Genomic DNA, 14,939 nt, shown 5'->3' with positions numbered 1-14,939 from the left:
TTCTAACCTTTCTTACCTTTTTAACCCTTCAACAATCTTTGACCTCTCATAACGTTTGCATCTCGCGCGTAGTGTAAAAAATGGTGCATATAATGTATGCTTGAGATAATTATGCATGATATGCCATAGAGTTCTCTTTCTTTTTCTTTTTGTGATAGGTCACCATATGCCATAGAGTTTTGCAATTATCTAAAGCAAGTGACACTACTATCTCCTAGTGAAGACAAAATTTGCCTTCTGAAGCTTTTCTAACCTTTCTTACTTTTTTAACCCTTCAACAATCTTTGACATCTCATAACATATGCATCTCACACGCAGTGTGAAAAAATGTGCATATAATGTATGCTTGAGATAATTATGCATGATATGCCATAGAGGTCTTTTTCTGTTTCTTTTTGTGATAGGTCACCATGTGCCAGAGTTTTGTAATCATCTAAACTAAGTGATACTATTATCTCCTAGTGAAGACATGATTTGCCTTCTAATGCTTTTGTAACCTTTCTTATGGTCCCTTTCTTATCGTTTTAACTCATCAACAACCTCTAACCTCTCATAACGTATGCAACCTACATGTGGTGTGAAAAATGGTGTATATACTGTATGCGTGAGATATCTATGCACCATATGCCAAATAGGTCTTTTTCTTTTCCTTATTTTGATAGGTAATGATGTGTCATAGAGTTTTGTAATCATCTAAAGTAAGTGACGCCTTAGTGAAGACATGATGTATGCTTGAGATAATTATGCACGATATGCCATAGAGGTCTTTTTTATTTTCTTTTTGTGATAGATCACCATATGTCATAGAGTTTTGTAATTATCTAAAGTAAGTGACACTACTATCTCCCAGTGAAAACATGATTTTCCTTCTAATACTTTTCTAACCTTTCTTAAGGTCTGCTTCTTACCGTTTTAACTTGTCAACAACCTCTAACCTCTCATAACGTTTGCAGCCCACACATGGTGTGAGAAAGGGTGTATATAATGTATGCATGAGATAATTATGCACGATACACCATAGAGGTATTTTTCTTTTCTTTTTTTTCTTTTTTTTTATGGGTAACAATATGCCATGCATAGAGTTGTAATCATCTAAAGGAAGTGACACTATTGTTTCCTAGTGAAGACATAAATTTCCTTCTAATGCTTTTCTAACCTTTCTTCTTCCTTTCTTACCTTTTTACCCCTTGTATGTTGATTAATGAGCTCAGTCAGTTGTATTGGACAAAGTCCAAAGTTCTGGTGGTTGTGGATCAAATACCACCTGGATTTAACCCTACTTTTCTAATTGAACTGGCCCGATTGCGTGGATTTTGTTGACACCCCCATATTTTTTGTCAATAAAATCAAGCATCTGAGTTTTTTAATAGATAATGTGTGACTTGAAAAATAAGGTTGGATGAGTAATGTAGCTGATATACCCCTTCAATTTTTATCAATTTCTTATTACAAAATTTTAAGGACCTAAAATGTTGGGAAATAGAAATGTTAACACAAGAACGAGAAAGAATTAGATCTTTTGATGATTAGGTAAAGATCAGAAGCAACACTGGTTGTTTCCTTACGTGCTTCTTATTAATTAACACCAACTCCCAAGTTAACTATGTCGTCTTGCTAATTTAGTTATTTATTAAGGTTCCAAATACCAAATGAATCCATGGTTGGAATTTTATAGCACTTCCATGTTTTTGGTGAAGGCATCTATTTCTTTAAACAAAGAGATGAGAAAGAGTTACCCTCAAGGACAAAAGTGGCCAGCTAGCTCTTAAGTGGTCAAGGAATCCTTTAAAACTTTTATTTTCATAGACTCTTTTGGCTTACATAAAAATTTAAAAAAAAAAACCCAATAAGAGATGACTTTGGCAGCAAAAAAAAATTGAAAAACAGAAGGCATTAAAGCAATTTTGTCAACAAGTTTGCCCCACGTCTGGTTCTTTCCTGAGATGTTTCTCAAAGACATATGACCTTTTCCATTGTCTCCAATTTATAATTACAACCTTCCATGTTTTTTAAGTGATCAACTCAAAATGCTTTCCATCCAATCATTTATCTCCCCCCATGAACAACATCCTCCTCTTTTTAAATGTCTGAATGACCTGGCAGCATCTTTGCCTGGACTATAAGCTCCTTTTTAAGCGACACTTTTATTGCTGACTCGCAAAGGTTCGAGGGTGTTCCTAACTTCTTCTTCTTCTTCTTTTTCTGGGTAAGTAAAGCTTGTAAAATGGGGAGGCAACCTTGTTGTGATAAGGTTGGATTGAAAAGAGGTCCATGGACAATTGAAGAAGATCACAAGCTCATGAACTTCATCCTCAACAATGGTATCCATTGCTGGCGAATGGTTCCGAAGCTTGCAGGTATCCTTGGAATTATGACACCTCTCTTATAGTCTTCCCTCTCCTCTCACTCTTAAACCTTTAGTTTATTTGTGTTTATTGTTTTATTAACACAATGCAATATGTACGGTAATGAAGGTTTACTCAGATGTGGGAAAAGTTGCAGATTAAGATGGATTAATTATCTAAGGCCTGATCTTAAGAGAGGTGGTTTTACAGAAACGGAAGAGAATCAAATAATTCAACTCCATTCACGTCTTGGTAACAGGTATAACATGCCTTTCTTTTTTTGCTTTCGTTCAAAACAAGATTGCCAGATATATAGTAGCGTTGTTAAGGCTAAAATGTGATGGTCAAATATCAATTTGAAAGCAATTTTATAGGATGCTGAGGGAGTTGCTATAAGCTGGTTATTTCTTCTTCTAACACAATCAACAACTTTTGCAGGTGGTCTAAGATTGCTGCACAATTTCCTGGACGCACAGACAATGAAATCAAGAACCACTGGAATACGAGAATTAAGAAGAGGTTAAAGCTCCTTGGCTTGGACCCTGTGACACACAAGCCTCTTGAGCAAAATGAAAATAGTGGTGATGATAAAGATGAGATAACATTAGAGTCAAATTCATCAAAGGGACAAGAGGAAAGACAGCCGGAGGTTATGTCCATAGACGAGGACAATGATGCCAAGCAAGATTTTGTACCAACAGAGGAGACAAGGACTGAGGTTGAATTAACCTTGGATGAAACAAATGATCTTTTAAACAATTATGATACCTGGTGTGGAAGTTTGGATTTGGGATCATGGATGAACCAAGAAACCAACACCAATACATCCTACAGTTCTACTTCATTTTCTCTGGAAAACTCAAGTAACCCTTCCATGGGTGAATCCCCCTCTCTACAATGGGTTGAAAGTGTGGATTCCATACTTTCATGGGATGGCTTTAATCATCTGGAACAAGACCTTTTTTTCTTGGAAAATAGCCAATGAACATACTCTCATCTGTCTCCCAAGTTTCTTTGGTTTCTTTTTGAATGAAAAGTGTCTTTTAGTTTCATTAACACTGGAGCAATAAATTTGTTTAAAAAGTTAGTGTGAAAACGATTGTGATTGACTATCATCAAGTAAGAGACTCCCTAGTCCTTTCCATTTCTTCCTTGGCCTTCTTGTTGTGTTCAATACTTGGAACTAATTATAATTTATTATGATGGTGTCATGTTCATCCATATTTGATCATTGTAATTTCTTGCTTTCACTGTTGGGATTGGTAGCTCGTCTAAACCAAAACCAGTGGGGCTTAAAGCCCTGATGAATGACCCCTCGTGTTGATGGAGTAGCTCTTTTTTTTGTTTCCTTTGTGATTGTAAAATTTTCCTCTGGTCTCATACATCATTATGAAGTGTCCAAGGTTACTTCTTGATATTCTTCATATATGCAGTCCTTTTATTCTCCTTTTGAATGTGAAATCATAGTATGGACAGCCAAAGGAAACCAAAAATTGCTTGATGACCATGAGTGTCTGCCAAGCTCAAGCTTCTTTTAATCATTCTAGGATATATTATTTAAGCTTTCTGATTTTTATTGAGCTTTGTGTTGGGACTGATTGCAATAAAATATATGGAACTGTTCAAGCTTTTTTGAAATTTATATTCATTTGGACCAGGGTTATTGGAGGTAGGTCGTGCTAAGCACTGAAAATGAAGTGGAACCTTATTAGCACTCTTGTTTATTTAGTGCATGCACCTGTACATTTAAAAAAAATAGGGCAAAGAATCCGACATGGAATCCCATATATGATCTCCTCTTACCAAAGTTTGTGTCTCATTCCGGAACTACCGAAGGCATGGTCTCCTAAAACCAATCTTCGATATTAAACTAGGGCTAGTTCATTGATTTTGTGGTTGAAATGGCCATTAAGCCCAACTCATTTGAAAGTAGTTCAAGAAAATAAGTAAATAGAGTTATTTGTAGCTTAAACTATAACATAAAATATATATATATAAATAAAGGTCATAATCAATGCACAAAACTCTCACTTTTACAGAAATTGTAAAAAGTTATGGTAGACAGTCTTATTAGTAATTTACGAATCCCTAATTTATTGAAAAGACTGATTTCTAAATTTGAACCATGACTTATCGTTGTTTTAGTAAAAGACACTAGCCATCACATCAAAACTTAACCTCTATAAAGTCATTAATTAGTAATGTCCAGCCTAATGCAATATTGATTTGCATTATGCATCCCAACATTCAAAATAGTGTAAAATTAGTGAAGTGGGATGAGATGGCCATTGCAAATTAACATGTACCATGTTAAGTTTGACAAATTAAAGCATCCTACTATGTGACTTGCACATTAATTTGATAATCTTGACACTAATTTGAACGTTGAAAGACTTCATAAATTAAAGTATTGAATGAAAAAATTTATAGTTTAGAATAGATATTACAAAAGACTTCATAATTTAAGGCAAAAAACTAAAATTGATTCAAATAAATAAATAACTAAAGAGAAGGGGCAAGCAATGAAAAACAAGTTAAATTCCAGCATGCTCGATAGACTGTCCTCCACAGTAGCTGAGAAAATCGCACCCCAACTAATAAACACCAACTTGGTGATTAGAGTAATTTTTATTAGATGGTCCAAGCGGTGCATTGCGTCATCTCACTCCTCACTATCGTCAATATCAAAACCATCATCATCATTGCTTAGTAGTATTAAATTCATAAGAATAATTATGTATACTTCGAGGTCATTTAATATAAGAGAAATTGATGTTAAATAATTAATGCTCATTAGTCATTATTTTCAAATATATCATCATCATTGCTTAGTAGCATAAAATTCATAAAGATACTTAGCAATATTAAAATTCATAAGGATAATAATAGATACCTGGAGATCGTTTTATATTATTTGATGTTAACTAATGCTCATTACTTTCAAGCAAGTTGTGTCCTATTTTGTCCATTGCTACTTCAGTATTAGTTTGACACAGTGCATAAACTAGAAAGATAATGACTGAGAATATGAAGCTAGTTATGATGAGAGAGGATCAAGGTTATAGGTGGGAGGAAAAACCAAGACTTATTTATGGTCATCTTTTATGTTATCTTCCTTCACTAAAATGATGCCTCCCCGAAAGAAAGTTATCTTAAAAGACATGAGACCTCATATATTAGGTGGCGGAAAAGAAAGACTTATTTATGGTTATCTTTTATGTCTAAGTTATGTTTTCGTTTACTAAAATGATGCCTCCCCTAAAAAAAAAGGTTATCTTAAATTACACTCACAAGATCTCTCTCTCACAGTATGTGTGGGTCCCTTACTCGAGAAATTGGTCTCATCAAACAGTCTCATAAGGTAACCTCTCGTGTATCTCCTCCCCTAGGACAGGAATTTGAAGCACCTAGACGGAAAAGCAAATTTTGATGCAGAAGTTACCCAATTCTGCTAAAGATCATCCAGGGTCCATGACAAAACTGAAAAACGTTGGAACCCAAAATAGATGGCCACACTTGTGCCAAGTGATGATTCTTTGTCATAACTAGAGGCCTCAGACCAAGACAATGAATGTGTTGGTGGCATCCCTCCAGCATCTTTACAGAAAATGGGATAGGATCATCCTTAGTCAATGATAGTCAATGATTCTTCCGGTTATACATTTCTACTCTTGTTAAACACAAAAAGTAAAAGCTTTCTGTGATTGTGCAAGGCTAATAGCAGAAAAATTCCAAGCCATGGCAACCCTTTTTACCAATAGGTAGCAGGAAAGTAGCTCTTATAAAGTGAATTTAGCTATTTAAAATGCATTTGTGCATATCCTTCTAAGCAGAAGTAACACAAACAGCTTTATACAAGGAGGGGATCAAAGAAATCTTTATCAAGTTAATCAAATTACCTGACAGTTGCATTGTTACAAATCTTGCTTCTCTACATTCAGACTATTCAAAATTCAAAAATGCAGATAATAGAACAAGAAATATCAACTGATTTTTAAATTGTAACGATACAATACATCTCCTCTCATTCTCTGTGTCTCAGAAACCAATAGGAAAAGAATCAGGTATCATGGTTTATGGAAAAATTACCAACTATGAGGGCTTTTTCTTTTGCATACTTTTTGAGATGCGCTTCAGCTGTACCGTTCCCCCTTTCATTCCCCTGCAAAGTTAAATAACAAACATTGTGAATCCATTTGAAAAGCTGCCATAAATAGGGAAACAAAGAAATTAGGAAATTAGAGAGTAAATACCTCTGGTGCATATAAATGAAGATGTAGAAAAGCAGCAACAGCATCAAAGTCAAAATGGAAACAATAAGGTAGAACACATTTCTAGTCTTCTGCACATATGAAACAGCATGGATATAAATAAATAAGAAAGAACCAATAAAACTTCCCAAGTTTTAAATTTAAGGATATATAGCTTATATACAGTTTAGCTGGAATCAGCCTCTTAAAAAATAAAAAAGGGGTAAGGGTGTAAGGGTGTAAGGCTGCCTACCAATCACCTCCCAAACTCCGCAAAAGTGGGAACAAATGAACAATGTGCATTGGGTACAACCTTTTTTTCTGTACGCAGTTTAGGTTTATCAAATGCAAAAAATGTAGAGGATTGCAAATGTAGCATGAGCATGCTTGAAGCTAACTGCAGTCTGATTGTAAGGGGTGTGTATCACAGAGAGCTCCCTTTAGGGAGATGAAGTAATCTGATTTACTTCAATCATCTGGTTTTGATGAGTTTTTTTTTTTTTTTTTTTTCAGAGTTTCCTAAAATTTAAAATCTAACTTACCATAAAAAGAAATTTTTTTTTTTTTTTTTTTGCAGAGTTTCCTAAAATTTAAAATCTAACTTACCATAAAAAGAAGGTTAGACCGTAGTGGCAGAGGAATGTAGAAAAAAAGAAGGATATCTATATTCCTTCTATCAGACTTTTAGGAGATCAATTACAAAATGTAGAGCTATATGGTTTGGTACTTGTTTGCATGCTTGGAAAGTATAATTGATCATAAAACAAAGTAAATGTGATGGTGAACTTTACCCTGTGCCCCCTAGAGAAGGGTTTCTGACCACCTTTGCAAGTGTGGGCATCACAGAATTGCCGTAGGAAGAATTCTGTCACAATTGGATAACATCAAAATGCAATATCACTATCTGGTAGGACTATATATGAGATCATAAAGTTGCAATTATGACAAAGTCATAATTACCATGAAGGCGGCTTGCTGAAGGACCCTCATTGACTGGAAAACAACTGTCAGCTAGGCTCTGCACAGAATGGTTAAAATATGACTACAAGGAATGCTACAATCAACAATTTATAAGACATCAATCATAGGCCACCTCACACAGATGTTGATTCCTTGAAGCAGCAGCAGGATTGCACTTAGTTTTGCGAGGAGTGGAGTCCATCACAAGGTCACAATGCAATGCACCACATACATCTGCCAAGCACCTGCTGTGACTCTGGATTCAGCACAAGTATCCCATGGTTCAATTACCAATGTACCATTTCAACTTAAGACAATGGAAGGACTATGTTTGCCAAAGTCCCGGAGGAATTTTGATTACCAAGCAAATTAGAAGAAATGCAATCTAAACGTGAGACCATGAACCAAAGATGTGGGATATTAAATCAAATAGACAGGCCAAAGACATCAACAGAAGAGAGAATGGTAGGTGAAAATAGATGCAGCTCCATAGAAGTGTTTAGTTATTAAGACATTAAAAATGAGATGACAATGATTGTAAAGTGAAATTTGAGGCACAAACAAAAATGAAAAATTATCAAGATAACCCAAAAGTACTAGGTTAAAAAAAATGGATATAAACTTTGACCAATGAAAATTGGAGTCTCTATATTTTGTGTCATACTTGTGATAGAGTCTCTATATAGTCTGTTCATAAAAAATATTCTGCTTTTATTATGTTTTCTTTGTCATGCAAATGTCTATAATAGATCACTGATCTAATAGTTGTCTGGTTTATGGAATTTCAATGAATATAGGCTTTTTAGAGAGAACATTCAAAATGACTTTTAGGTTAAAAGCTTTGCATAGGCATGCAAGTTAATCTCTCTTTCTTTTTTTGGTTTTCTTTGGGTCCTAGGGATCACTTTTATGCATAGTCTTCAACAATCAAAATCATATATACACCTCCTGATACAAAAATTTAAGCAAAATCCATCTGTAGGACGCTACAAGGCTTATAATGTGTACCAGAAATTCCTGCTTTTTTGGGTTTGCATTTCACTGGATTGTCCAACAAATGAATTAAAAAAACATATATCAAGTCCACTTATCACAACTGCTCCTACGTCATGTAAATATTTTAAAATGAGGTACCCATGTCAAGCACACCATGTTATACAGACACTTCATATTACCTTGAGATGATTGATTGGAAAAATCTAAAACATCACAAAATCAGCCATGTTCCCTCATCCTAAATTCCGTGGATTGACAAATCCAACACCTCCACAAATTCATCTAATATCCATACTCAAGTCTATTTTACATAGTGTACGTTATGCCATAGAAGAGTAAGAGAGGTATCATTACTCTTACCAGAGAGACCAAGTATAACTAACATCATCATCATTATCATCAGAATCACTATGAATTATCTCAACTACTAGGGTCAATATTACAATTCATAAGCCTGTTTATCTTATTTTTTTCAATGCAGGAAAATGAAGACCCACAAAATAACCAAATGGGACATTACTTATGATTTGTTATTTACAACCCAACCATGTTAAATGTTCTAAAACAAAAAATAAATCAATTACCATCAATTCTAGGAAAAATAGCACCACATACATACCACATTCAGCAAATCATAATGTCTATTGTCAAAATGCTGATCAAGGTATTTCTCTTCATAAAACCTTTTTCTACAGTATCCACATTTCCATTCATTTACATCTACACGGATCTTGTGTTGTTCCTGATCTCTGTAAAGGTCATTGTCTGAGTGAAGCCTACACCTTCTTGACATTTGATATCGTTCTTTCTCCACAAAGGGCATTAGATACTGCACCCATCACAAGATAACGTTATCCAAATAAGTACCACGGATACTGTCTTTTAGAAATTTTAATCAGAATCTTCTGATACCTCCTCAATTATCTTCTGTGCAGCCCTACTCCTTTCTCTTGAACAATGTACCTCATGAGCAGCATTCCCCTGCTCCAGCTTTAGAGTTCTGAACATCAAACTTAAATATTACTTATAAACATTGACAAATTGACCAAGGCAGATAATATATGCCACCAAGACACAACCATTTAATACTTTTTTACAGTTATAAAATTTAGGGTGTTATTAATGCCACATTTTTCAAGTGCCATTCACGATTTAGGTTCCCCTTAATTAAAGAACCTATGTCAGGTAAATAGGTAACACTAAGACATAGACACCAAAAATTGCTAGCCTAACCCAATTTTTCAAATCCAACAATCTAAACCACTAACCTTGCAGTTTCAGATTCTTTATAACCCTGGGGAAGCAAAAAATAATGGAAGGCGTCAGTAATACTGCAGTATAAAAGGCACATTCATTATACCAAGAAAAATGATAATGTTGTTCTGAAATATTAAAGTTTAGGACTAAATAACAAAAACTAAACTTTAGGGATGATAAAATAATGGCAATTCATTCAAACTTAAATGGTGTAATTTGGATCTTAGCCCCCCAAAAAAAAAAATATTTGTTTTATAAACACAATCCATCTAAAAGCACAACTTCTGATACAGAACTAAATCAATAAACAAGTAAAATTGAGCTGCAATTGACATTATCCAACCTAAAGAAATTTTACAAAAGGGCCATTGGAGAATATCAGTTTACTCCAAAGTAAAAAACCAAATCAATTCATAAGTAAACATAAAAAAAAAAAAAAAAAAAAAATCAGTGTAGATTTAGCTAAGAGCAAGATATTTACTTCAATGTAGTACGCTCTGCACTAACTTGAGTAGAACACGTGTTAATGAATTCTATATCAAAATTTTTTGTACATACAAAACATTACATTTTGGAACTTATCTTGAATGTTGGTATACAATACAAACATGGGTTTTTGTTATAAAAACAGTAAATTTAACAGAGAATTAACTAACCCAAGGTTTACATGGAACCCACTACAATATCGAATTCAAGGGGTTTTTGAGATAGTATCTTATAGAAAGATTGATATGGGTTTTGCATATATATACATATAAATATCAGAAAAGATACCTGAATAATCTGCAGAGAAAGCAAGAGGCAAAAGCAAAGCGAGACCCATTTGGAATTGGAGAACTTCATTTCTGAATTCTTGAGTTTCCTTGCCTCAAAGAAAAGAAGACTATTAATAGTATACCCTCTGCTAAGGCAAATGAGAAGTTGCCACATGGGATCTCTCGGCCTCTTTGACTTGCCATTTGACTTTTCTTGACGTGGCTAAATTAACTCCCTTTTTATATTATAAAAAAAATTTTAAAAAAAAAAATCTAAACTAGCCCATATGAATATGATAATCAATTAAATATTAGATTTTCAAAATAAACAAAAACAATAAATTAAGCCTCAACCCTCTAAGATTTTGTAAGGTTTAATTTTTTCTTGGGATAATTACAATTTACCCACCTGTGGTTTGACCCGATTTCTATGTGCCTACCCGTGGTTTTAACTTTGACACTTTGCCCACCTGTGGTTCTCACCGTGAGTGTGCCGTAACCCACCTCTCCACTTTCCGTTACTCTAACACAGAATAAGTAAAAAACAAACCCAAAACGGATCAAAAACTCTCACTCAAATCTTGAATATGAAGAACATGAAAAACATACCCAAATTTTGAAACTTGAGTTGGTTCACTAAACCCAGAACACGAAGATTAACCAAAAACTAAACTCAGATTTTTCTGTTTTTCATGTTCAAACTAATTGTACCTAAACTAAACCCACAATCATGTTTCGGGTTTAGTGAGTCTGAAGCAAAGTAGAAGAACATACCCAAAAACTAAACCCAGAAATCTTGAAGATTATACATAAATTAAATTACAAATCCCAAAAATCTAAAATCACAAAGAAAAAAAAAACAAAATAAAAAATGAAAGCATGGGCTAAAACGAAGAGCAAGAGCAAGACCCATAAGCCAGAAACCTTCATAATGTCACAAATTAATAACGAAACCAGAAACTCCCAAGTGAGAATGGGCTCCAAAAAGAGTGCGTTTGTTTGTCACGCAAGTGAGAATGGGCTCCAGAAATGGTGGTGGCTACTGTAATAACATCTATCACTTTCCAATCTGGAGTCGGAGTCGAGCGAGATGAGTTTCCAAATAATTTCCAGTCCAACTTTTATTTTATGAGCAATACCATCTCTTTCGCTGCATCTGTCAGTGTCATATTTTTGCTTATTAGCGGATTTCCTCTCAAGGATAAGGTTTGTATGGGCATCTTGACATTTGCCATGGGTATCACTTTGATATTCCTGGTCGCTGCCTATGTATCTGGATCTCCTTTTGAGAATAACCTTGGTATAACTATAGGACTAGGTGTTCTGCTTGTTGTGGCTGGGGCGATTCTTCTAATTTACATAATTCGTCTTTTCATGTGGCTAGCAAGAACAAGGTGTATACGAAAATTCATTTCCACAAGTGGAATGCGCTAACAAGTTGGACAAGCAGGATTTGGCTGACTCGTATTATCTAAGATGGGAAACTACAATTGCTACTAGCAACTGTGAAACGGCAGGAGGTGGTAAATGAGAGAAATAAAGGAGACCCATGTGGGTTTCACTAATAAATGACTCTGTTTTCATAGCAGCGAAGAAGATAGATAGATCAGCCTGAAGGTCAGTTTCATTTTTTATTTTGTTTTTTTTTTCTTTGTGATTTTAGATTTTTGGGATTTGTAATTTAATTTATGTATAATCTTCAAGATTTCTGGGTTTAGTTTTTGGGTATGTTCTTCTACTTTGCTTCAGACTCACTAAACCCGAAACATGATTGTGGGTTTAGTTTGGGTACAATTAGTTTGAACATGAAAAACAGAAAAATCTGAGTTTAGTTTTTGGTTAATCTTCGTGTTCTGGGTTTAGTGAACCAACTCAAGTTTCAAAATTTGGGTATGTTTTTCATGTTCTTCATATTCAAGATTTGAGTGAGAGTTTTTGATCCGTTTTGGGTTTGTTTTTTACTTATTCTGTGTTAGAGTAACGGAAAGTGGAGAGGTGGGTTACGGCACACTCACGGTGAGAACCACAGGTGGGTAAAGTGTCAAAGTTGAAACCACGGGTAGGCACATAGAAATCGGGTCAAACCACAGGTGGGTAAATTGTAATTATCCCTAAAAAATATTACCGAGAGAACGCTTTAGACCGAAATTATGTTTAAAAAAAAATAAATGACATGACTTGACTTGACTTGGCCTAGCAAAAAGAAACTCGTTGATCACATGGTACTGTGGGCTATGGCACATGACAAAACGAGCTATCGAGTCGTGGAGGTCTGGTCTGGGACCTTCCTGACAGATTGCGTACTCATTTGTTGAATGGTACTATTATTACTATTTCATTTTTGTGAGGACTTGGGATTGTCGACTAGAGATGCACCGACAACACTAACGTTACAATTTTAATTATTATTTCTTTTTCTTTTCCTATGGAGATGCAACATGTACATAGGTCAATACTCAAACTCAAGGCATCTAAAAAAAAAAAAAAATACTCAAACTCAAGGCATAGACAAATAGCCATTGTATTGTAACTAACAATTTAGGAAATCCATGGATGAATACCGAGTACGACCTACCAAATGCGTGGATCTGGTAGAAGATGTTGACTCCTTTTTATTTATTTATCTTTGTCCCTCTTTTTTTTTTTTTTTAATAAAGAAAAATAGTATGCAACTCTTATTTGTTTTCAATCGTTCATAAAATGTTATTAAATTGAAATGGGGGAAACAATGATTCATATTATTGAATTCAATCTTTTTGTTAACCAAAAAGAATTCAATCTTTTTAACAAAGGTTGTTTTGCTTTGATGGCATTAGTGGCATGATCGAACCGACATCAATTTAATATATTCATCACATGTGCTTGGCTCTACCAACTCGCTCATGGTAGTTAAACTAAAAATAATTAAGGTCTTTTTCAAATCTTATGTTGACCCATTTTCCACTGTAAAATATGACTAATTATAATATTATTATCGATAAACATGGAATATAGGTTTTTGTCAATAGAAATAAGATCAATATCTTGTAATATCATCCAAAGATACATTTGTTAATACATTGTATTTAAATATCAAAAGTATTGCAAAAATATCAGGTATATTGAACAATGTGTAGGAAAATATTGGCCAATATATCTATATTAGCAAGAGATTTAGCTTACGTTTAGTGTTTTTGTACATTAAACGCAATACAAACACAAATATGTGTTTTAAAATTGTCACATATCAGTTTAATTTGTATCTTATTCAATGCACATGAGTATTGGACTGAAATCTTACCCTATTAGCAAGATATTATTTTAGTGAAATTTTAAAAATTTTCTAAAGAATAAGCCTAAGAAATTTCATAAGAAATTAAAACAGCTTGTTGGCATCAATTTTGATTATTGTGAATCATTGTAATTCTCATTAGTCTATCTTCAAATGGCCTACGTGATAAGGAAGTGGGAGACAAATCAATCCCATATCCATGAAAATATGCATGTCCTAGACTGTGTAGTGTATTTAAGTTATTATGTATTTAGTGGAACTATGAAGTTGCTGCATGTATAGGTACATATAATATAGGAATAAGAGTATCAATGGTTTCATGGCTTAATGATTGTTAAGAAGAAGAAGAAAAAATCATCATTGAAATATGGTAATGATGCAATGATGATGATATATTCTCTCTCTCTCTCTCTCTCTCAACAAAATATGATTATATAAAGAAGAATCACTCGCCTATTAGCATATTCTCTGTAATACAAATTTTGAATCATTTCTTTATAATTTGATGAGAGCTGGTATAATATTGATTATGCCACACAAGAATAGAACCAAAAATTTATTTTTGGAAAGGTTCAAATTCAAAATATGAATACAAAATTTTACTATTTAAGAATAACAAATATACTAAAATTTAAAACTAAATGGAAAAAAAACAAAAAAAAAAAAAAAAAAAAACTATTTCGTTATATATTTCAACTCAATAATCTATCAAAACAGAACTAGGCACATTTTTAATCCTGAAATTATTTATCGATGAATGATTGAGTACTAAAAAATTTTGAAATAATTTCTCCAATAATATATAAAATTAAATATTCCATTAGAAAATCATCTACTATGTTATCTTGAAACTTAGTTGTGGCTTTTTGAATTACTTGCATTTTTTTAAAATTGAAAAATTCAAATACTGTAGTTGATTTTTCCATAATTCTATAAATCATAGTATTTATTATCACATTATACTCCTAATATATTCTTATAACTAAAAACCAATTAATAGTGAAATGCTGCTAAGTGATTAGTTCTATAACCCAGGAAAGGGAGAAGGTGATGTCCTTCAACCACCTCTCCTCAAGCTTCCTGAAACGGCATGGAGAATTAACCT

The 14,939-nt window shown here is 33.7% G+C and overlaps 2 protein-coding genes across 3 annotated transcripts; one reads left to right on the top strand and one right to left on the bottom strand.

The window, feature by feature from the left end:
* The first annotated feature begins 1,878 nt into the window (after positions 1-1,878).
* Positions 1,879-3,566, top strand: LOC112007062 (myb-related protein 315). Its single transcript, XM_024039376.2, has 3 exons — positions 1,879-2,357; positions 2,475-2,604; positions 2,784-3,566. Exons 1-3 carry the CDS (start codon positions 2,225-2,227, stop codon positions 3,328-3,330), a joined length of 810 nt encoding a protein of 269 aa, XP_023895144.1. The 5' UTR covers positions 1,879-2,224; the 3' UTR covers positions 3,331-3,566.
* Positions 3,567-6,211: 2,645 nt separating this feature from the next.
* LOC112007058 (uncharacterized) lies at positions 6,212-10,691 on the bottom strand. Of its 2 annotated transcripts, XM_024039371.2 has the most exons (9): positions 10,583-10,690; positions 9,820-9,845; positions 9,464-9,551; positions 9,171-9,380; positions 7,689-7,811; positions 7,556-7,613; positions 7,387-7,460; positions 6,599-6,687; positions 6,212-6,507 (listed from the first exon to the last, which is right to left on the bottom strand). In XM_024039371.2, exons 1-9 carry the CDS (start codon positions 10,649-10,651, stop codon positions 6,438-6,440), a joined length of 807 nt encoding a protein of 268 aa, XP_023895139.1. In that variant the 5' UTR covers positions 10,652-10,690; the 3' UTR covers positions 6,212-6,437. The 2 variants fall into 2 exon arrangements, with proteins under 2 accessions (XP_023895139.1, XP_065637562.1); XM_065781490.1 differs by lacking the exon at positions 7,689-7,811 and having other exon boundaries at positions 10,583-10,691.
* Between the last annotated feature and the right edge of the window lie 4,248 nt (positions 10,692-14,939).

Source organism: Quercus suber, unplaced genomic scaffold (assembly GCF_002906115.3).
Source record: "Quercus suber isolate HL8 unplaced genomic scaffold, Cork oak 2.0 scaffold_268, whole genome shotgun sequence".
Lineage (NCBI taxonomy): Eukaryota > Viridiplantae > Streptophyta > Magnoliopsida > Fagales > Fagaceae > Quercus > Quercus suber.
This window is presented reverse-complemented; position numbering and strand designations above follow the sequence as displayed.